This window comes from Oculina patagonica, unplaced genomic scaffold, assembly GCF_052425735.1.
Source record: "Oculina patagonica isolate OP01 unplaced genomic scaffold, crgOcupat unplaced17, whole genome shotgun sequence".
Lineage (NCBI taxonomy): Eukaryota > Metazoa > Cnidaria > Anthozoa > Scleractinia > Oculinidae > Oculina > Oculina patagonica.
The window spans coordinates 31,460-56,351 of NW_027557737.1; the positions used below are offsets into that span (position 1 = coordinate 31,460).

The window sequence follows — 24,892 nt, forward strand, 5'->3', positions numbered from 1 at the left end:
GTCCTGTGTGGGATGGTCTCAGCAATGAACTAACTGATAAATTACAAAAGTTACAGAATCGCGCCATAAGGATCATTACGAAGTCGGATTTCTATTCTAGTGCTACCGCCCTCCGATCAAAGCTAGGATGGGATACCCTCTATACCAGAAGGAAAAAGCATAAAGCGAAACTAATGTTTAAAACTATCACTAAACAAGCCCCAGAGTACTTACAAGACCTATTTAAACCATTCAGCACAGAATATAACCTGAGAGACAAGGCAAATAAGTTAGCTCTGCCTAAGCCCCGTACTGATTTTTTGAAACGAAGTTTCTGTTACAGTGGGGCAAAGTTGTGGAATAGCCTTCCCCACGATGCCAGAGCTGCTAGTTCCTCTAGCCAATTTAAAAGACTAATCAACTGCCTGATGTCTCCCTCGTGCTCCCACACGGCAAACATGTAAATCAGTTTTTTTGTGTGTGTTTTTTAATCCTTGTAACTGATGTTTTTACCGTGTATAAATAAAGTTTATATATGTATGTATGTATGTATGTATGTATGTATGTATGGCACACCCCTATCCGAAATTTTTGGGAGTACCCCCCCCCCCCCGGGGAACATGCACAGATATGATCATTTGTGAACACTGTGGCTACATGATGAAGACAGAGTCCTGTCAGACAAAAGTTGTTGCTAAGATAGTCATTAAGCCCGGTGTATCACACCGAACGAAATCGAACAATGATCACGGGGATAAATTGCCCGGGTAAAATGCGTCAATCAAACAATGATCACGGGGATAAATGCCCGGGTAAATACGTCAATCGATCCAGCCATCTAAAGTAATGTTTCCTTTATTTCCATACTTTTTATGTCAAAATGGAGAAACAATTCTGTCATTAACAACAATAAAATTACGGTTAAAACATGTCACATACGGCGTGCACCTTCATCAATGCAATGCTATAATGTTTTATCATATAAAGGTTTAAATCGCAAAATGTTATTCTAAAATATGGTTTACACTTGATACGATACACCGATACGCCGGGGGTTGTATTTGAGTATTTATAATTAGATCCCTCATACGATTTTATAAATGGCTTACTACGTATTCCCGGGCGTATTTTAAATGATGATGATATGCATCCAAAAAACTGCATAATTGGACAAAGACGTATCCTGATTTCTAAAAAACTGTAGTCATGGTAAACATTGAAAAAAATACAAATGCTAAGAACAATTAAATTTCTCTTTCCTGCTGTGTAATTTTTAAATCACAACAAAGAAAATGTGGGATAGTTTACGACTATACTGATCATGACACGGTGACCCGCTAGTTCTTACAAATTAAGCCCTATTTGACCTATAGCCGTAATGTAGAGCCAAACGTTGTCGAATTCAAGGACTAAACAGCAACAGCAGAATTTCATGATATTGAATCCTCAGTGGTAAAGAAAACAGAAAAATCCTACTTTAAACATTGTTTTCGAATGGATCAAGCGTTCTCTGCTGTCCTGTCCTAACAGTTTTTGTTTTCCTGGTGGATTCCGTCTAAACCATATTTTAGCTTCCATACAGCTATTTAAACAAGAGACCTGATAGCACGATTAGCAAGTGTACTTTACTGAAGTTTAGAACTCCAAATGAGACAAAGACATTCAAAGAACGGAGCTGTGTCATCGCCTCATGTTCGTGACACAATGAGAAACAGGTACAAAGGCATCTCAGCAAAACTAAAACACAAAACTCCCGGGGTGGTGGTGTAGGTACTATACAGGGAGGCTCACCACAAAAGGTGTGCCCTTTTTCGGCTTGAGGTATATATGTTTTTGCGAAGTTCTTCCATGTACTAGAACATTTTGTATGTCAGATTTGAACTTTTCAGAACTTTTCTTTGTTTTATTTAGGGTTTTAAGGATTTTCGCACGCTAAGAGTTATAGATACATGTACTAGTCGCCATCTTTTTGGTACGGTAGATTTCAAAGATCAAAACACCATAACGGATGTACCATTATTCGAGGAAAGCGCCCATTTCAAATAGTTTCACATAAAGAAGCGTGATTTTTCGGGGTGGGGACTGGAGGGGGAAAGGGGGGCGATGAATCGAAGCTATTATTCAAGTAAATACGGAAACTTGCATTTGTTTAAGTGCATGACCACTTTAACACGATAAATATGCGCGTTGTAGAAATAACGCGCATATCTATCGGAGTATTACAAATTAAATAATCCCTTTCTGTTTTGTTGGTGTATCAGAAAATAATGCCACAAGTTGACTGAAAGATTGTCCTTTACTTCCCTGCTCCTTTCGAAGTTTTGCTTTACAGCCATCCAATTGTTCATTTATCGGACAAACTTTAAGCTTTTGCTATTATTCTGCGACATGGCACCCGCCTTTTGGGGTTTTATATACATCAAACCCAATACGTACGTAAAAAAGTCCCTTTTGAGCACAAGCATTCATAAGCCATCTGGCTAATCAGTTCCTTAGGCTAGGAGCAGACTTTATTTTACCTCTACATAGAAAAATTGGTAGAGTGTGCATCGGACCCGTGCCCATTCGCTGCGGATCGGGATCTTCCGAAGATTCTAGAAAGTTACAAATATCATCCGAAATTTTTTAGCTGTGTGTAACAATGATCTAGAAATTTATAGGCATTCTCGAGATATCGTGAATTCTGTGCAACCTTTCCTTCTCCGAACAGAGATATTTACCGAAAAGAGTCGTTGGGTGACAAAAAAACATTAGTCGTTATCGTTAGTATGCATTGCCCTATATCTCATTGTGTTGCGTTCCGTTGGATTTTTTCAGCTATATATTTGTAGATACTAGTTTCTTCTAAGTGTGAAACGTATTTTTGTGACAATTTTTTTTGTATTCTCGAAGATATCCTTAAGGTTACTATTGTTAGCGGCTACTAATTTTAACAATTTTTTTTCTAAGCAAGATTTATCGACCATTAAATTAAGCGATTTTCCAAATTTTTTTTGAAAAATAGCGATATTGTGTAAATCAGATTGTAATGAATATACAGCTAAGAAGGAAATAAATGCTCAATAAACGAGCAAACTCGCTTTTAAAAAAAAATTTTAAGAAGACTTTATTTAATTTTGTTTTAACAGCTACAAATATTAATAATATTAGCTATACGAGAAAATTATATGCTCGCTCTACCCGAGGCACGAAAAGACTGGATACGAGGTTAAATTTGTTCTTGGCGTCGGCGGCGTGAACTGGTGACTATTTCACGGAAGTACTTCCGGCGATGTGTCGCTTTGCCCTCCGACATTTTTACTCCGAATCATCTCTTATTTGAATGAAACACTTAATACTGCATTCCACTACGACAGTAAAGAGTTGATACTGTAAACAGATTTTACTTCATGGGAAGTCGGGAGTGGGATCGACATCGACGGCGATCGAATGGCTCAAAAGAACGGTAAGAAGATCCAGTACGTATATACAAAACTTCTCCGATATAGCTTAGCTAAAAATGTTCCTCCTCAAGGGCTACAACGTTAACCGCCTGGGCTACAAACCACGTAAAGTACTAATAATGGCAGCAGTATACTTTTATTTTCATTCCTAGTAAGGCCATATACATGAGGTATTCTTGTTCCCAGAAATTTTAAGTTGGTTACTAAAGTGAATGTATATTCACTGTATATTTATACGCGTAATTAACACGACAAGGCAAGACCAACATTTTTTATTCAGATTTACAGCAATCAACAGTGTATTCAACGGTTTTTTCCTTTTGATGAGGACTTAAAACTGTCCTTGTTGTGTTACCATTTCGTTTGAGGAGACAAATCGGAGAAAAAATGAAGTAGATTAACCAGACACACAAAGCTGTCAACGGAGTGGAAAATCAATTCCATAATGAATGTGAATAAGCTTGTATCCCTGCTTTAAGTTAATTAAAAATTGTGACTTCCATCACCTTATTGACGCGAATTATGAAGGAAGTGTGTGATAATAACAGTATTGCAACTGCATATTTTCTCTGAACAGGGTTTGAATAAGCAAGGATGAAATTGTCTGAGTTGTTTTTATTCAAATTTTAGCATAAACATCAATAAACATGTATAATCGTTTTCCGCCGTCACGCAATTATCCTCTGAGTGATGCCTGCTTTTAGACACTATTCTTGGTTTTCATGTTACGTCATAAAATTCTGAAATCAAAATTCACTAGGCCTGCTAAATTTTCGGTGTCATTAGGCGAAAGATAAAATAAAAATATATATTTTTGCAAATTTCCAGATCGATAGTGTCATTCGTTTTTAAAACAGAGCATTTTGAATATTTGAGTTCTCCGTCGTATGTGACATCAAGCTGAGTGCCGTGACAAAGCTGTTTTGTTTGAAAAAAAAGGCCTTTCCTTTCCATTTTGAGCAGTTTGAACATTCCAGATATAATAAGTGGTGTTTATGTGAAAGTGTACTAGCTCTTAAGATAGCCGCTGTTGTAAACAGAATTGAGTTCCAGATGGTTTCTCTGACATCACGGCGGCCATATTTGTGTCCCTCGGTAGGACACAGTTATGGCGTCTCCATACTAAGCTTTATAAATTTGCGTGGAAATGTTCGGAAAATAACTCGCGAACGGTACACCGCACAGACCCGAAACTTGGAGAAATCGTTTATCAATTTATCATCTATAATATTTGAAATTCATAGCTTCTGTAGTTGAATGGTTTCGAATTTGGTTTTTGATTGCGTGACAGTGAAAACCAGCAATTAACCTGTTAACGATACGTAATAATATTACTTGTTCACTTATCTAACTTGCGCCAAAAACGTTGGGATTTTGATAATTTTTCCCGCTTTTTATCTTATTTTAAACTAGTTTGATTTGAATCTTTGTATCTTTATTTGTTCCACATTTGCTTCCGTAGTCCTTAATTAAACAAAGAAAATATCATGATCCAGCTGGTTTCAAATATTTTGACCTGAATTTTGTTTTAAACTAAAACCGGTACGCACGTTATGGTTTCAACGCAATGTTGCTGCACGATTTTTTAAAATAACTGTTTCGTTATTTAATTGCACGCATTTGAGACAGAGTTGGAAAGGACTCACCACCGAAAACAAGAAATTGAAAATCTATCTTTAAAAAAAATAATTAAACGCCGAGTGAAAAGAAATGAAGTAAAATCATTTTAATGATCATTTCCCACTGTAATAAAAAGAAAGGAGGGATCTTTTACATGAAATCCTTGTTCTAGTCACCTCTAACGTTAATCTCGTGAAGTTGAACAACAATTTAAATGCAGTGGCTCGTTCGGTGAACAAAGAGAAATGTTTGTATACTTGTTTTTGTAATGAAATTCAATGTGAATTATCCATATATTAAGCTAAAAACTTCGAACTTCAAAAATTGAAATAGTTATAGTTATAGTTTTATACATTTTTTTTTTTTAATCGTTTATTGCAAACAAAAAAAAAAGGAAAAGAAAAAGACGGCTACATACAATGTTGTTACTTACAGAACTGAACTTAAAATACAATACAGATACTTAATAAAATAATAGTTACGATACTTGTTAACAATGCTTATATATAATGCTTGCCTAGTTTGATTCTTTTACTGCTAAAGTTCGTGTCTTTTCAAACATTACGTTATTCACATATAAAGAAGCTATACATACATTTAAGACGAAAAGTAGCAAAAAGGAAAAAAAAAGTAAATAAATGAGTTCAAGGCGGCTACAAAGACTGATTGCAGTAAAAAGAAAGCGAGAAAAAAAAGAAAAGAATATAAAGTGCCTTACAGTCAGCTGAATAAAAATTTCAGATTTGAATTTGAGATTTTGAATTACTTTTTTCGATTGATAGTTTATCTTTTAGAAAGGCTAGGAAGGTTTCGAAGTAGAAGTGTTGTTCATCTCTTGAGGCAGTGTAGATATAATATTTAGCAATGAGTAAACAGAGGTTTAAACCAAGTCGTAAAGGAAAGTTAATTGTAAAACCATAGATAATGTTTTTCTCGTGTAGCTCAATGGAATCATCATTTTTGACGTTCCATCACGTAACAAAAGTATTCCAGAAAGTCTGTACATTCGGACAAGAGACAAAAAGATGTTTTAGGGTTTGTGTTTGCGCGCATAGGTGGCATTTATCATGATCCTTGATTTTATCTCTGTAAAGGGTTGAATTGGTTGGTAAAATATGGTGAATGATTTTGAATTGGAAGATAGCAAGTCGAGTGTCTTTAGTTACTTTAATAGGAATGTTGTAGATAGCGCATATTGTGCCATCGCCCAGACCCAATTGCCTCATTCTTCTTTCTGCGGTCGGAGTTTCAAACTTTTTGTTTATAAGAATTTTAGTAGCCACTTTGCATGACAATTTATCGATGTCTATTTTCTGGTTATGATGTGAAGCGCACTGCGCCTCGTTAGTGGAACCTTTTAGTAAGCGGATCCAGCTGGGGATATTTTTATAGAAAAAGGAATATATTAATTTTTTTTTTTTTTTTTTTTTTTTTTTTTTTTTTTTTTTTGGTATGGCATTACATAAGCCATAGTACTTGAGAAATGTTGTTTTGATTTGGAATTTAGTGTAGAATTCATTAAATGTCAAGAAGTTGTTTCCACAGAAGATATCTTTGATTCGGACGACCTCCGATTCGTGCCATTTTCTATAGTACACGGAGAAGCCTTCAATTTTGATAAAAGAGTTGTTCCATATGATTTCATTAAGTATTTGTTCTTTGGTTTCTGGAGTGTGTTGGTTAATAGTCTGCCAGATGTAAAGGACGTCCTTATAAAAGGTGATAGGAATATCTATTTTAAGAGATTTTAGGTTATAATTGCATTCAAATAGAAAAGGTCCTCCTAAGTGCTTTATAAACGATAACGGTATGTGACTCCAGCATGCGTTATTTTTGCTTTCATGTAATCTTCGTATCCAGGAGACTTTCAATGCTTTGTTTATGGTGTCAAAGTCCGGTAAATCTAAACCACCTTTTGTCTTTGGTCCTATCATTGTCGTGTGCTTGATTTTAGCAGGTTTACTGTTCCAAACAAAATCGGAAATGGTTTGCTTTACTAAGGCTGGGAAGTTTGGCGGAAAAGACAGCATTGATGTGTTATAGATGAGTTTGGATAGTCCGAGGGTTTTGAGTATAGTTATTCGGCCATACAAAGTGAGGTTTCTTGGAAGCCATATGTTGAGTATGCTTTTCATTGAACCTAATTTTTGTTCAAAGTTTTTCTTGTAAGAGACTTCCTCGTTGTAGGTAAAGTCAATTCCAAGGGAATTGATCGGTTTTGAAGGCCAAGCAATATCTAAGGGAGCTTCAGAGTTATTTCTGAGAGCACCTAGCCACATTCCTTCGGTTTTAGTTTTGTTTACCTCTAGTCCTGAGGAATACTGAAAGGCGTTCAGTATCTCAAACAGCTTTTCAGCTGAGGTTATGTCAGAAACGAAGGCAGTCGTGTCATCAGCATATTGCGAAATTTTTAATTCCTTGTCATAAATTTTTATGCCTTTGATGTATTGATTGTTTCTGATAGCATTGGCTAAGATTTCAGCGCAGAGGACAAAGAGGATACCAGATAGTGGGCACCCCTGTCTTACGCCTCTTTGAAGATGGAAAAATTCCGACGCGTAGCCGTTGTTGATGACACAACTGGAGATATCGGTGTAGAAGGTTTTAACCCACTTCTGAATGTTAGGTCCAAAGTTAAACGACCGCAAGGTTTTGTTTAAGAAATTCCAATCGAGCGAGTCAAAAGCTTTTTTGAAATCGATGAAAATGGCGAGGCCGGGAATGTTTTCTTGGGATGTTACTTCCATTATATCTTGTATCAGTCTGATGTTTTGTCCGATATATCGACCTTGAATATACCCGGTTTGATCGTCATTTATGATTTTTGGGAGAACTTTAGATAGTCTGCTAGCTATGACTTTGGCTGCTATTTTATAATCAATATTGAGAAGGGATATCGGTCTCCAATTTTCTAAGTAGAGTCTGTTTTTTCGTTTCTTTGGCACTACTTTAATAATGCCTTGTTTCTGGGTTATATTTAGCTTTCCGTGCGTGAAAGCATAATCGAAACTTGCAACCATTTCATCTCCTAATAGAGGCCAGAAGTGTAAATAAAATTCTACCGAAAGGCCGTCGCTTCCTGGGCATTTGTTCTTTGCGCACTCTTTTAGAGTTTTAAAGCATTCTTCTATTTCGTTAGGGGGTTTTCAAGATCGATTTGTTCAGCGTCACTTAGACGAATAAGATTTGGATCATCGAAGAAAGTTTTATCATTCGAATTATCGGTTGGTACGGCGGTGTAAAGGTCCTTATAGAAATGTTTTTGGCATTTTAAGATTTCATCGGCTTCTGTTATTTCTTGATCATTATGTATTTTAAGTTTTGCAATAAAGGAATTGGAGTGTTGCCTTTTTTCTAAATTGAGGAAATATTTCGTGTTTTTTTCGCCATGCTCGTGCCATCGAATTCTGCTTCTGATGATAGCACCTAGACTGTCCACAGCCTCTCGTTTTTCAACGCAAAAAAAAAAAAGGGGGGGGGCGGGGGGGGGGGGGGCCCCCCCCCCTTTTTTGGGCGGCGCGCCCCCCCCCCCCCCCCCCCCCCCCCCCAAAAAAAAAAAAAAAAAAAGGGGGGGGGGGGGAATAGCACCATTAGTTCTATACTCGGCAATTTTGTTTAATTCTGATCGAAGTCGATAAAGTTCTGTGATATTTTCTTTCGATCTGTTGGTTTCTAAGATTTTCATTAAACGCTCGATACGACTCGAGAGCTCTTTTTCAATGTTTCTGCGTTCTCTGTTTTTTCTTTTAGAGTACTGAACGCAGAAACCCCTTATTTCCATTCAGTTTATCATGTCCCAAGCAAGGCCTTTGTCAGAAAGATAACTATACTTGTCTTTGAATTGAGGAATTTTGTCTGAAAGTTGTTCAATGAAGTTGTTGTCTTTTAGAAGAGAATTGTTAATTTTCCAGAAACCTGGACCTCTTCGAACACAATCTTGGGACTGGATTGTCAGGATGATAGCGGAGTGATCTGTTAAAGTGGAGTTTTTGATGTTCGTGTCTAAAGCGAGAGGTTTAAGATCTTCAGAAATCATCCAGTAGTCCAATCTACATTGTACTTTGAAAGCTTTATCTCGCCACGTGAATTGTTGTTGATTAGGGTGTTGGCACCTCCAGACATCAAGGAGTTTCAGAGAAGTGCATAAATTTCTGATTTCACTAATTACGTTATTCTTCTTGTTCACGTCGGATCCGCCAATTTTATCGCAAGGTGTTAACGCGCAATTGAAATCGCCGCCGACAATCATTTTGCGATCTGAGCGATGTTTAAGAATGTTGAGTAAATTCGAGTAAAAATATTTTTGATCAGAGTTATTGTTAGGGCTGTAGATGTTGCACAGCTGAAATTCAGTATCGTGAACAGTTGCTTTGAGTAGTAAAAATCTACCACTCTCGTCTGCGATGATATCATCTACATGAATGGGTAATTTAGGATTGAATAAAATCATTGTTCCTCTGGAATGATTAGTGCCATGGCTGTAATAAACATCACCTCCCCATTCTGATTTCCAAACATTTTCAACGCTTTTTGTGGAATACGTTTCTTGCAAAAAAATTATGTCGAATTTGTTGTTATGAAGCCATCGAAAAAGCTGCTTCCTTTTACGCGTTTGGTTTATACCTCTGACATTTAACGAGCAAAACTTAGCTACAAAAGGAGTTGTCATTTCAGATTAATAATAATAATAATAATAATAAATATATTTTTATAGCGCTATCAGGCTTAGGCGTTAAATTTAAAAAAAAATATATATATATATATATATAAAAAAAAAAAAAATAAAAAAAAAAAAAAAAAAAAAAAAAAAAAAAAAAAAAAAAAAATAAAAAGGCGATACCATTATGGAATTTTAAACCTACATGATCAAAACAATAAGCTCCTAAGATAATTAGCATTAGACTTTTAAAATCGATTAATACTACTTCGATTCCAGTCGATTTATCCACTTTTCGCCTCACAAAAAGCTGAGATGTGTTTGCAAGTAAAGCGAGAACATGAAACAAATAAATCACAAAAAAACATGTATAAAATACGAGGTAGAGCATGCAAAAGAAGGTAATAGTTTTTGTAGAAAGGAAAGAAATAAATAAAGCAGTTTATAAACAAACCCTAGCTTTATACGGCCGTGACCGCTGCCTCCGCTCAAAATCTGTTTCATAGCAAAGTTCAACCAAAGTCCTCAAGGTCTTCTTCGGAGAGGATCCTTATCGGTCGATCATCAGGCGAGCATTTCACAAAAATCTTTCCATCTAGTGTCCAAACGCTAGTAAATATCTTAGTTTTCTTCATTTGGAACGCCTTATCAGCAATGTGCCTTCTATATGCTGTTAGGTTTTCGTTGATGAAAATTCCTTCCCGTGCTTCAATCGCAGATGCATAGGACTCAAAGATGTCGGATACTTTAACATTTCTTAGCTTAGTTCTTTCTTTGTATAATTTTGCCTTCGTCTTGGTCTTGTGGCTACAAAATTTCGCGATGATTGGTCTACGACCCTTCTTGGCGCGATGTAGTTTGTGAGAGATCTCTATCTCTTCAGGCTTTATGGCGACGTTAATCGCGCTGGCGACTTTCAGGACAACGCTTTCCGGGTCAGTGTAAAGGTTCTCTGGTATTCCATGGATTTCCAAAGAGTTTTTACGTGTGTACTGTTCTAATGCGTCAAATTCGTCCCCACAGTTTTTGGGAGTCGTCGATCTGCTCGTCTAACAAACTGTTCGTTTGTTTTAGCTTCTTTTTCGTGTCGTCTAGCTCTTTCTTGAGGGAAGTATTTGCCGTGGAAGCTTTCTCCAGCTTGCTTTTGAATCCCTGCAGCTCTTGGTCATAGAACGCGAACGAGTTTTTTAGGTCGGTGAGTTCCTGTTTTAGATCTTTATTTTCTTTCGAGATGCTCGATACTGTGGCCTGGATGTTATTGAGGAGGTTCTTTATATCGCGTAGACTGGGCTCTTGTTCTTCGAAGGAAATGGTATTTTCATCTTCGGATTCTAACGCGCGTTCGTTTTGGTCCGCCATGTTGGATTTTTTGGCGCAACTCGCTTCATCCTCGACAGACCCACGGTCGCCTCTTTTATGTTTTCCGGACGTGGCCATAGCTGTCCCAGACATCTTGTAATGTATTTCTTTGAAACTAGGCACTTTTTACCGTAGTTAGCCGAGCGGAGGAAGCCGCATTTAGCTTAGCTTTGAAACATGCGACTGGTTCGGGCGAGGCCGCGCATGCTTTTGCCTACCTTTTTTAGCTTAAGAATTTTAAATTTTAACTTTTAGCTTTTTTATTTTTTAATGATATTGTAATGCACAATTGAAAATTTTAAAATTGATTATTGTGCAATATAAGTTAATTATAAAATTGTGTCAATCTTTAGCTACTTTGACCGTGTCATTACACTACTAACCTTAATGAATGATTTGCCACTAATCGGATCCTGTGTTTTGCGTAGAGGATTCTGGGATCGCTAGGGGGCAAACATTGCAAGTCGCTAGAAGAAAATATATGGCGAAAAGTTGTTTTGACGTTCAAAAATACGATTCTGGAGAGAGATCAACGTTTTTTCGCCAGTATTTTATCAGGAATGCATTTGGACATTGTTGAGTCTCCAAAAGCGTAAGTTTCTGTTTGAATAACCGCGAAATATGTGATCAAGTTTACCGATAAACCTCTGCTTTCGCAAGCGCAAGCGGCAAGGTTTATTTTGAAACTGACATCTCAAAATGTCTCGAAATATTACAAGTTAGGTATATATCTGGAGGAAATTACTTAATAAAGTCCTTTGAGTTGTATTTACGTATGTACATGGTTATTCTAAGCTCAGTTATACAAATAATATTAGAAATATGCCCAGTAGCATTCACTGCCATCATTGTGCTGTTTGCGATATGTGATAAACGATCGAAGGTACCCAGAGAGGCAAAAACAATTCTTTCTCGCGATGAAATATTTAGATTCTACTCGCCCAAGAATAAGAAATATGATTTGTCATGAGCATGGGCTCTCTTTAAAACAAGGTTACATCTTTCTCGAAGTAAAGCTTAGAAGCCTCTGGCTAAACTAGACAAAACACAAATGTCATCCGCGATACGAAGAAACACATTTATACAACACTGTACCGATGAACATCCTTACGGATAATTTAAGATCTTGTCCTTCTAGAAAGAACTTAAAGTACATCGATCTTGCAAATATAAATGAGCCAAGATAAATCACGACAGTCCGAATAGCCAATACATAACAATAAATACGGTACAGATGTGTAAAAATGTACTACCGGTACTACCGGAGAGCGACGCAGACCTACGACCTCTACACATTTTCTGGCGGCATTGTTAGGGCTCCACTAAACTTAAAACACTTCTTAATAATATAGCTGGCAGGATATAGTTCCCTTTACAAACTAGTTATAAACAAAATACGTTAAACGACCAAATCCAAAAGCGATCGGGAAATTTATAAATGTCACGGTCGTAGGAGTCTGTGAATGTCTGTCACCTTTTTACGAAGCCGTAATAATTATTTGTTATTAAAAGACGTAACTAATAAGTTAACAGCTTGTGCAAACGTAAAATATTATACAACTACTGAAAGGGCGTTATTGAGCTATTTTCAATTTTATAATATATTTCGAGACCCCAGTTACGCGCGTACGCGATGTCTATTTCACAATACATGTAAACCTTCATAAAAGCGGTAGATTTTATCGCATATTTTACGGTTATTCAAACAAAACCTAACACTTTCAACGTACCAACATTGCCCAAATCCATTTCTGATAAAATACTGGCGAAAAAGCGTTGATCTCTCCCCAAAATCGTATTTTTGAACGTCAAAACAATTTTTCGCCATATATTTTCTTCTAGCGACTTGCAATGATTGCCCCCTAGCGATCCCAGAATCCTCTACGCAAAACACAGGATCCGATTAATGGCAAATCATTCATTGCACGCAAGGCAAGCGTTATTTGTTTGTTAGGAATGTATTGAATAATTACTGGGTATTCACTGCAATTTCTTCGTTCGGTAGCAATCAAATGCACACGACAGCCATTTTCATTCCATATAACTTTTATTTCAACCATAAGCGTCTTTTACCTACCTACCTACCTACCTAAATACCTACCTACCTACCTACCTACCTACCTACCTACCTACCTACCAACCTACATACCTACCTACCTACCTACCTACCTACTTACCTACCAACAGTGTACCTACCTACCTACCTACCTACCTTCCTACCTACCAACCTACCTACCTACCTACCTACCTACTTACCTACCAACAGTGTACCTACCTAGCTACCTACCTACCTACCTACCCTCCTACCTACAGTGTACCTATCTTCCTACCTACCTACCTATCAACAGGGTACCTACCCGCCTACCTACCTACAGTGTACCTACCCACCTACCTACCAACCTACCTTCCTATCTACCTACCAACCGACCTACCTACCTTCCTACCTACCTGCCTACTTACCTGCCTACCTACCTACCTACCTACCTACCTACCTACTTACCTACTTACCTACATACCTACCTAACTATCTACCTATCTTCCTACCTATCTACCTACCTACCTACCTACCTAACTATCTACCTATCTTCCTACCTATCTACCTACCTACCTACCTACCTAACTATCTACCTATCTTCTTACCTTCCTACCTACCTACCTACCCTCCTACCTAACTACCTACAGTACCTACCTACCTACCTACCTACCTACCTATTTACAGTGTACCCATCCACCCACCTACATATCTACCTACCTACCTACCTACCTATCTACCTACCTACCTAACTATCTACCTATCTTCCTACCTTCCTACCTACCTACCTACCTACCTACCTACAGTGTACCCACTCACCCTCCTACCTACCTACCTACCTACCTACCCTCCCTCCTTCCCTCTCTTCCTCCCTGTCTACCTACCTACCGACCTACTTACCTACCTACAGTGTACCCACTTGCCAACCTACATACATACATATTACTTACTTGTCTGTTTGTTTGTTTGCTTATAAAGGTGGATTAATTTGAAGTGAACGTGAGAAGTCCACATAATGATACGGAATTGAATCAGGCACAAAAGAAGAGAAAGAAGCAAAATACAAAATATGAAAACAACCATTAAAAAAAACCTTGACCCGCAGAAACAAAATGGAGCTTTATTGTCTTTATTGTTATGTTTTGCAGATCAGCTTACAGCCGGCTTAGACAAAATAAAGAGCCAAAAGAGAGTGAATTTGTCGAAGTTTTAAGTGTTTTCAAGGGTCATGTTATTGGAACGGGCGGACGTTTCGTAAAAGAAATGATGAAGAGATCGGGAGCAATAATCAGCTCGACGAAAGAAGACGAAGGGTTTACAGTCAGCGGTGATGTAGACCAACGAGCATGCGCTAAAAGGCTTATTTTAGAAAGGGTGGTAAGCATTCTCGTCCCCAGAGGCCGCGATCCTTCTGGTCAGATCCCTGGTGCTGACCAGAAGGATAGCGGCCTCTGGGGACGAGAATGGGTAGTAAGTTGCAAAGGAAATTGTAAGCAAAATTTATCTTGAAATAAGCAAATTACTTGATAATTACTGTTTTACAAAACCAAATATGTACACGCAGATCTCGCCGGCTGCATAAAATAACTCTGTGACGGTTTTCGGGTCCATCTTGACCGTAGGGCAATCACAACTAAACTAATACCCTTGTGAATGTACAGAATTTTCACCAATTTCAAAACTCCATAACTGCGGGTAAAAGTTCACAGCAATTGTGTACATTAAAAGGTGCTTGTTCAGAGATTAATAGTTGCTATGAAAGAATACACATATAGACTTTAACAGTGCGTTGCGTTGCAAACAAATTTTGAAACTTTATTGAATCCCTTTTAATAAAATTGCAAGCCACTCAAAAAACTTAATGACAGTTTACCAACATTGCTAGAGCGCTTTTCACTTGAGTGTCGAAAGTAAATTGCGCTTGCTTTGGTTTTGCATTACTACGCTTAGTGATTGGCTTAAAAATCTCGCGCCACTTTCTCAGCCAATCAGAACTAAAACCAAAACCAATCGTGACTCGCTTGCGCACGTTTTCCCGCGCTTCGTGCCAGCTACATGTATTTGCTTCGAGTTTTGATTGGTTCACTGGATTGTCTGTGTCCTTTGTGATTGGCCAAAGTAATTACTTTGGTTTTGGTTTTACGACACTCAATTGAAAACTGCTCTAATCTCAAATTTTGTGACGTCAGTGGCTGCTAATTTCTTTTTCATTTTTCAGTTTTGAGAACCCGAGAAAATTGAGCAAGGGTAGTGATTCAGAGCCGGTCATAACCGTTTACAAAGCACCATTCCCTAGCTATGAACTCCAAGAACGTACAGCAATAAAAATAGTGGCAATCTGGTTGCGGCTTTTCTTGTTTTAGACCAGAATTGACAATTGATTTTTTCCTCTGCAGCAAGAGATACAGAGCAGGAAAAACACAGCACCTCTCCCTGATGAACTAGTGGAGATTTCAGCAAAATACAAAGGTTTAGTCATGGGTAAAGGGGGAGATAATCTCCGGAATATTAGCACCGAGACAGGTGCAAAAGTGATCCGTAAAGATGGGGAAGTGCACATAGTCAGTGGAACAAGACAACAAAGACAACAGGCAAAAGTTTACATCGGAAATTTAATCGTTAGTATATCATTACGTATGCATTTATAGGTACGTTTTTGAATCCTCAAATAAGTCCAGTCATTTTTTTCTTTTGTGACTGCCGTTTGAGGAAGATGTTTCCCGTTTGGCATTTGGTACTGTATTGTAAGAAAGACTAACAAAAAAGACCAACACATATGATATGATACAAATGTGAATAAAACCCATTACCCGCTGATAATTTTATGAGATAAAGGATGAATGAAATACCGAGTAAATGCATTGTGTCAATGATTTGGACAACAAATGCAAGGAAACGTTGGTATAATTAATTGTTATATTTCGATATAATTCTATATCATCTTCAGACTAAGTGACCAACAAGTAGCTTGGGTTTAAATACTGAAAGATGGTACATTAGCATTTAAAACAGCATTGATCACAGTAGCGCAGATGTTTATATATAGCGCTCTCTTTGTCCGTGGTCATGTTGTCACATGGTCCGCATGTTCTTGTGTTTGTCCACACAAGAACAGGCGACCACGGACAAAGAGAGCGCTATATATAAACATCTGCGCTACTGTGATCAGATCAAACACATACAAGGTTTATACAATCTACCGGACATTTTTATTAATAACAACCCACCTTCTACTGCAATGAACAAAGAATTTCTCACCCAAATCGTGCGTGTTAACACAAAGATAATAAACAGCGATGACAACTGGAATCTATTACTATACAAAGAAGCCTACCATATCAAGCGTTCAGCACCATCTTTGAACAATGGTTTAAAAGCTAGCAGAGAACTATGCTTATTCTCTTGACATTAACGTCTTTGTTTTGTATTTTCATGTGCATGTTTTAAATGCTAATGTACCATCTTTCAGTATTTAAACCCAAGCTACTTGTTTGTCACTTAGTCTGAAGATGATATAGAATTATATCGAAATATAACAATTAATTATACCAACGTTTCCTTGCATTTGTTGTCCAAATCATTGACACAATGCATTTACTCGGTATTTCATTCATCCTTTACAAATGTGAATTTTATATTGAATTTAAACGAGACATATACTAACCAGAAAGGCGTGAACTGAGGGCTAAATATGTGATATCGCCAAAAGCTTCAATCTTGCTTCTGTGCAAAATGATCGCTCGAGGACTCTGGGTGAGACTTAATTTGGGCATCGTGGTTTCTTCAGTAATAATAACCATGCCGGGCTGATAATCTCTTTAGGCTGGAGCAAGACTTAGGGGTGTAGAAAACGAATTTAACAAAGTTTGTCGTTTTATTGATGGCTGGAATCTTCCCGAGAATTGTGAACTGAAGCTGGAGCAAGTTCTCAAAGAAGATCGCATGGTTCTTCCGGGCTCACATACGCAATATCGACTGAAGCCGGCAGAAGAGTGTGAAACAGAGGTATGTATTTTAACATAAGTCTGTTTCTAAAGCGACTGCTTTCTGATACCCGTGACAAAACGGTGTTGCGCATTTAATAGTCTGTATATTCATCCATCAGAACTCTTCCAAGATGATATATAATAAACTAACTGTATTTAAAACATTATTTTTGGGAATGGGTGGTTTCATAGAGATCGCTTCATGAAGAAGTGACGCTAGTTTTTACGGTTCTGTGCCGTGTGAAATTCTGTCGGGAAAATGCGCTAAACTGGAAGACAATGAATCAAGCACTGCAATGTGCCTGGCTTGCGGGCAGAAGGAACCTGACTGCCCATGCAGTAATTTCTGTGTAGTTTCTGAATTGTTATTCTTAATCAAGTTATTTGCAATTGTAATGCAATGACGGGCAGAGGCGGCGGAGCATTTTGAAACGTGGGGAGGGGGAAAGGGAGGGGGGTCGTCGTACACCAAACCAAGCGCCTCCCCCGGGGAAGGGGGGATCATACCCGTACTTATATTTTCCGAAATGACTTTTGCGTAGTTGACCTCTTTGCAAACTTAACAGCTTCCGGTGTGTCCGTAATCGATGTGTGAAAATGCTTAACTAGGCAGTTCAGACAATCCTGCTTCATGGTTTGGGGGTAGTTTTTTAGTCGTCGGAGGGCAGAAAATGTACGCTCTGAAGTCGCCGATACCACAGGGAATGACAAATTTAATCCTAACAGCTTGCGGACCTCTACTAGTAGCGTTTTTGGGAGAGGAGTTTCGTTGAAAGTCCTACATCATATTATTTCGCCAAGCACGATCCTGATGAAACAATTTGAGAAAAGATCACGAGACTGAATATCTTGAAAAACCAATTTTATGCTGCGCTAACGATACTTTCAGCACTAAAATGTGGGGTGGCTGAGCCCCTCAATTTTTTTTGCCCCCTCCCCCCCCCCCCCCGTCCTCCCTGCTCCGCCGCCTATGCACGTAAAATGGAAATACCTTATAGAGGTATTTTAAGCGATGCAAACTGTGATTTTGGCCAGGAATCTTACAGCCTCAGCCGTGAATCAAGCTATCAGTTACAAATCAAGAAGAATGCCTTAGAAGCGCTTCGCAAAATCAAACGTGAAAGAGTCACTGAGGAATTTGCAAAGGCCGACATGTGGTGTCATTTTGGAACGGCCATAATCCGGGGACCTGATGAAGGTAATGTTTCTTTTTAGGCGTTGAACACGAGAGTACGGATTTTTCCTCGATTTGTTTAACATTTCAAGGCTTGTATTTGTAGTAAGACAAGAAATCGACAAGGAACAAAATGAACGAACATGTTAATGGCATCCAAAATTTCCTACAGTGTTTGCTCTTATTTTCTAACATCAGTGATTAATTTTTGCTCTCATACCCGTTTAAAATATGATATTCAAAAAACATGAACCAACCGTTTTTCTTCCAGAATGACATTCAACTAACTATAAAAACACTAAATATGATTTATTCAAAAATCTTCCTTCTTTTTTGAATAAAACTGAAAAATTGGCAAAACCATTTCCAGTGTATTTATTGTTCGTTTGAAATATGAAGTATAATAATAATTTTAACGCCTGGCGTTTTATAACGTCGATGAGATAGCAGTTGAAATGAGAATTAAGAGTGCTTAATAGAGTTTAAGGTATCTCAGCGCAGCTGTTAGAAATATTTAGTGTCTTGAAATTTAACTTGTAATTGTAAATGTGAAATTACTTTTAAATTCGTCCCCAAGCTCTTTCAGCTTTCGAAATTCAGTCAAGGCAATATAAAACTGATAAAACACACCAAAAGAGAAAAAAGGTTAAAAATGTTCGCAAGCAGGTCATCTTTGGTCAACTTTCCACTTGTGAGGATATTTGCTTGAATTATTCCCTATACTCTTCGCCATTTAGTTTATTACCCACTGATACTAATTTACTTATACGACTCGAAATGTCAAAAATTACTTGGTCTAAAACTGGTTATTGGATTACGAACAGATGCCGTCTTACTTTTTTTATTAAGTGCAGGTAGTCGAATACTCCATATTAATATATCATTATGAAACATTGCTTATAAATGGTCTGACCATGCTAACGTCTTCTGTAAGTTACCAATGTAAAACAAAGATTTGACATTTTGGCATTAAATGCCAAGACTATTTTATGCTAAGGCTTTTTTTTGTTTAACCAACCAATCCCTTTCAGTGACGTCAAGAACATACTAGATGAAATTCACTTTGAAGATGAACTAACAGGGTCACGGTGCCGAGGATGGCTGGTTCTTCCATCTCGACGGTATTTGCAGGCCGACATTTTATTTCCTGGCTGTGAATTTGATTGTAGATTCACCATTCGTGGACGAACAGGTGACGTTTGACATGATTATTATGTTGTAACGGATAAGAATCCCATGTTACAGATAAGAATCCCATGTATGTGATATTTGAAGTTATAATAATATCGGCTCAAAGAAACCAATAAGTTTCCAAGAGGCGGACGAGGAACTTAAGCCTCCAAGAATAAACGAAATGAGATTGGTGAGTTTTGCCCAATTTTAGATGGAAGCATATCGCGTCACGGGACACGTTTTCACCATTTACGCGCGAGTGAGAATACATAAAGCTACTATACTACCATGCAAAATGAAGAAATTTTCGAAATGGACTTCAGAATACCCTCCAATTTTAATCGCACCTTATGGCACGTTGTGACCAGTTATGTCGGAGAATTACTGGACATGGTATTATATAATGTATTATTAAAAACTAGCCATCGTATATTGCAATTCCTGAGTTTTGATTGGTATACAGGCCATGGCATATGAGCTCATATACTATGGATCATAAATATAGTAGGTGTACGCGTCAGCGAGAACAGTCGGGAGCTCAAAATAATTGTTAAATATACCACGTGGAATATTTCAACTACGTCACTGGCCCAAATTGTTCACTTGGTACATCTCTACTGGATGTTTAGCAAGGGACGAGTGATATCAAAAATATTAAATTTACTTAACTCCTGCTTAGTTAATTTTCTTTAATACGGAAATAAACATAATTCGATTTAATTTCTTACCCATTAAGAATAAAACAAGTAATGGTCATTCTTCTTTTATTCTCCCACACATGTAGATCGTGCTCTATCCGCAGACTATGCACCCGAAGAAGAAGAAAGACACGTTTTGTCACAATATCTTTCCGGATTGACTCTGACAGATGGAGATCCTTTTCAACTATGCCTCCCAGAGAAGGAGATACCCGAGGGATTTTATTTGATTCATAAGCGGTCCTCCGAACGAAATATGTATACCACTAGTCCAGAATTTGCAATAATTCTTTCGAGGGAGAGCTCATGGCGCAGTGACATAACAAAAGAGGAGTTCAGAGAATCGGTAAAGTTTAATAGCACTAGCCTGTGGAAGCAGATGACGTTTTGCCACTTTCTGTCACCGCGAAAGCGATATCTGACCTAGTAGCGAGCGTAACCGTTCGCCGAACGCAACAAAAATGAGCGAAATAATTAGCCAGAAAGACCATTGCATCTCTTCCGTGCTTTATGTTTCAACTGTACTGTAGACACTTCGTCGCGGTCATACTTGATGGGAAGTCAAACAGCTAAGCACGACAAAACATATTCGATTGCCGTGCCCAAAATAATTGACGTACAAAATCTGCAATTTCGATCAGTGTGAGACCCAACCGGAATTAGCTGCCAGATACTTTACTTGTCCTTAAGCTTGCTGCATACGAGCAATGCACCTGTTTTGGTTTCTAATGTTCACTGTTTCGCGCCCGTGTGCTCCGCTGTATGACTTTTCATCGCTGGATCACCAATTGCAACGGTGACCAACGTACAATCTACAACGCTATTAAGAGTTGAAAAAAAGCAGTTTTACGCTGCTTACTCAGATGTTGTTGTCGCGGAAACCGGAAAATGTCGTCTGTTACACAGACTACTGAAAAATTGTAGATGTCAAGGGATGGTTACCACTGATTTTAAACTAAAAATCACTGCCTTGACAACCTTTTTGTTACTGAACTAACGTTAAAATGTGCTATTTCCAAAAAATAGGTATGGAACTTCTTAGTTATGTATTTATCTCACAAATGTCACAAATAAGTAAAGGGAAAATTAAGGAAAGTGCTTTCTGAAAATGGCAGGATGACGCCTAATTTAACCAACCCTTCTCAAATTTTCATATTTCTGATCATTTGTCTTCCAATTGGTTTCCAACGTAACTAGGAGCCAACATCTCCCAAGCCTTTAAGCACACGTGGGGACATGTCGCAGGGACACGTCGCAGCGACATGTAGCAGCGACAAAATCATGTGTTGTTCACACTGAGGGGACATGGAGTGGGGAAATGTAGCAGCAACAAAATCACAATGTGTACACACGCAAAAAAATGTAGCGGGGACATGTTCCAGGAACATGTCGCAGCGACACGTCCCCTCGTGTGTGCTGATTATTTTTGGCACGCGCAACCCGATCTTTGAAACTGTTTTGACCCTGCGACATGTTGCACGACTGAATTCAACTCGTTGAACTTCGTGCAGCATGTCGCAGGGACAAAATGCTGCAGGAATTCGTGTTCCACGTGCCGAAAAAATATCAGTACACACGAGGGAACGTGTCGCTGCGACATGTCCCTGGGGCATGTCCCCGCTACAGTAAGTTGTGTGTGTACACATTTTGATTTTGTTGCTGCTATATGTCCCAGCTACAAGTCCCTGCTACACGTCCCCTCAGTGTGAACAACACATGATTTTGTCACTGCTACATGTCTCAGCGACATGTCCCTGCGTCTTGTCCCCACGTGTGCGGAGGCCTTAAAGCTTCTACGCTAGTCTTTCCCAGATTGTTGCTTTGTTCATCATAACCGGGGTTAGCGATGTTACAACGATTGTACTTTTGTGGACGCAATCAAACAACAGGAAAATGCGTCTCCTGAGCAAACCCTAAGTTATTCTCATTTCAATAGGCTTAATAGGCGTAAGCCGTGAACGAGTTATTTCCACAAGAAATGTTGAAAGGCATTTCACAGGCAACATAACTAAAATATAGCTCAATTAGATTTTACGACAGACCGTAGTATAGTTTATGCGAAGACACTTATTTTGGAGATCTGCCTATATTATATAAAATACGATGATTTAAATAATATGTAGTTTTTCTTTTTTTTTGTAGACCGACCTTCATTTACACTGCAAAGAATGGGATGAATTGCTCAGTAGCGAAGATTGGGAACCAGAAACCATAGTTGAAAAGCTTCCCGAGTTTTTCCAGTTTGTGAAGCAAGTTCAAGGTTTTGTTGCTCGAGAAATGAGAGGACTTAGGCCGAAATAAAGAACAACCGTTTGTTTCTTTTAGTTCGTTAATAAAATGCCAGTGTTTTTGCGGATAATTTATCCAGATTTTCAAAAAATAAAACTGCTTAACACCCCGATATTCGAGCGACTACGTTCGAAAAAGAGAAATCCAGATGCAGACAGTCAGAAGTAGATTAAAGTGCTTCACATACCCACAACTTTGTATTCATTTATTATAATGCAGTTATCAGATTTCACAAAGAAGCTCAAAGACGTTAAATAATGATCCTAAACATCAAATCCACCGAGGGAATAAAAAAGGAAGAAGCGAAGACAATCAGCCTTCATGTTTACCATCTGAGGCTACATGACGAAGCGGCTACAGTATGTGGTCTGTGGGTCCTTTTTCGATCCTTTTGGGTATTGGTCCAGACTGAATAAATGAAGGGCCAACTGGTTTATTTTTGTGAAGTTAAGTAGCTGTGGGAAAAATAACATAAAGCATCAGCTTTTAAAAAAGTTCACATTGATATCTTAAGTGTTTTAAAAGAAAAAAAAAAAAAAGAAATTATCAGGAAATTTTAACCACGAAAACTTAAGACAAGATTTCGAAAGCAGTTAAGCAGTTTCCTGGGTTTTCACACATTTCAGTATTTTGTCGTTATACTCAAGTTATCTGCATCTCTGAACCAAATCCCTTTTTGCGAAAGTTTTCCAACACTGAGTTATTAATAAAAATCTGTTTAAGTGGGAGTTTCACTTTCCATGCGTCCAAGAACTTTAAAACAATAGAAATATTCAGCAAAATTATATCCAAATGCTTTTCCGCTGAGCATTTCTTCTTTTATAGATCGTTTTCACCAAATTAGCGAGATCGTTTCTTCAAAAAAAATCAAAAAACGCAGAGATTTTACAGTGACTGGAAACAAATAAATTTCCCGATATTATACTCTGCATTGTTCATTACATCCAAATTATGGTCAAAACAATATTCGGAAAATTACAGAACTTACTATGGGTCTGCCATATTGGTGTACCAAAGTGGAACACCAATATAAGGGGTATCAAATGGTCTTTACGAGCATGCGAGCACAGCGTTTTTCTTTACGAGCACGAGCACTGACAAAAGCTAGCCTTGCGAGCAACGAGCGCATGTAAAAAAGCTACCTCCACTAAAACCGACCATGCGAGCACTTGTAAAAATATGCGACCACGAGCAAACGAGCACCAACTAAAATTTTGCGAGCATTCCGAGTACAAGCCTTATTTTGCGAGCACTGCAAAATTTTGATGCAAAATTTTTGATGACCCCTAAAACTGTCGATCAAAAAAAAAAAATCGTGCATTCCTTGGGTGACGTGTTACTCGAAATGATTGTCTTTAGTGCAGTGATTTACCGACACTGTCAGAGAAATTTTGCGACCTGTTTAATAGGATAATTGCTGTAAAACATGAATGTATTTTGCAATCTAAAATTACGCACGCCTTCACCATTACCTCCGCCTATTGCTTACATCTTAAACACAAGGCTCTTTAAGTGCATCTAGGCCCGCACTTTCTAACCTGTGGTTACCACTAGTAAAATATTGAAGTTTAAGCGTTGACGTTTTTTGTCACAACAATGCAAACAAACCCAAAATGGTTTTTTTTAGGTTTTGTTTGATATCGTGTTTATTAAATTTGATAAATTTGAACAGCTGGGAGCTTAGGTTCACCATATGACCACTCGATCATGTCGGCGGCAAAATGTCGTAAGGATTTGTATGAAACTTTATAGTTAATAGTAGCATTTAATCGAATGATTTAACGGCAGACTTCTTTCCTATCAAATTGCTTACAACTGAAACTATTTCTGATTATGAAGTTGTCTTTAGACTACTTTATCTTGTTATTTGCGATCAAGCCTGAAACTTTTGCTGCGGAGCCCGAGCTTTGATTTCTAACAATAACACATCGATTCAGGAAAAAGTAAAAATGTCTATATGAGCGCGTGGAGAATTTCGAGTTGAAAAAAGCATTTTCTTCACAAATCAGCCATGAATCTTGATTCTTATAAGCTTAAAAGTGCAAAAAGAAAACGTTTAAGGTCTAACAGGCGAGAGGTGGAATTTTAACTGCTTGGCGGATATATTTTGCTGCCGACTTCTCTGAACTCGAATAATAACTGATAATATTTTTCCCTCGCCAGTATAGGCTGAATTTCAGCCTTCTCCGGTAGCTTACAGTCAATTTTATATTTTGTTGATCAATGAAAAAATAAAATAATACCGCCTTATAATTAGATTTTGCTTTGCGAGACCCTTTGTTTACGATTTGAATGAAAAATTTTTAGTATCGACAGAAAAACTCGCGTATAAAACGTCATGGTTTGGCAAACATTGTTATGTTTGTAATTCTGTTACTCATAAAGCTGTTTTAAGTATAACAGAGGTTTTTTCTGTAAGGCATTGCGATAAAAATGAAAAGCTTAAAAACGTTTTGGTTAAAAGTTTTGTCGCTGTGACGAC

The 24,892-nt window shown here is 37.9% G+C and overlaps 1 protein-coding gene across 1 annotated transcript; it reads left to right on the forward strand.

Annotated features, from left to right (window-relative positions):
* Window positions 1-3,266: 3,266 nt before the first annotated feature.
* LOC144640040 (uncharacterized) lies at window positions 3,267-23,132 on the forward strand. Its single transcript, XM_078499272.1, has 8 exons — window positions 3,267-3,424; window positions 14,239-14,467; window positions 15,487-15,708; window positions 16,913-17,095; window positions 18,112-18,283; window positions 19,248-19,442; window positions 20,208-20,467; window positions 22,264-23,132. The coding sequence occupies exons 1-8, from the start codon at window positions 3,369-3,371 to the stop codon at window positions 22,420-22,422; spliced, it is 1,476 nt and encodes a 491-aa protein (XP_078355398.1). The 5' UTR covers window positions 3,267-3,368; the 3' UTR covers window positions 22,423-23,132.
* The last annotated feature ends 1,760 nt before the right edge of the window (window positions 23,133-24,892 follow it).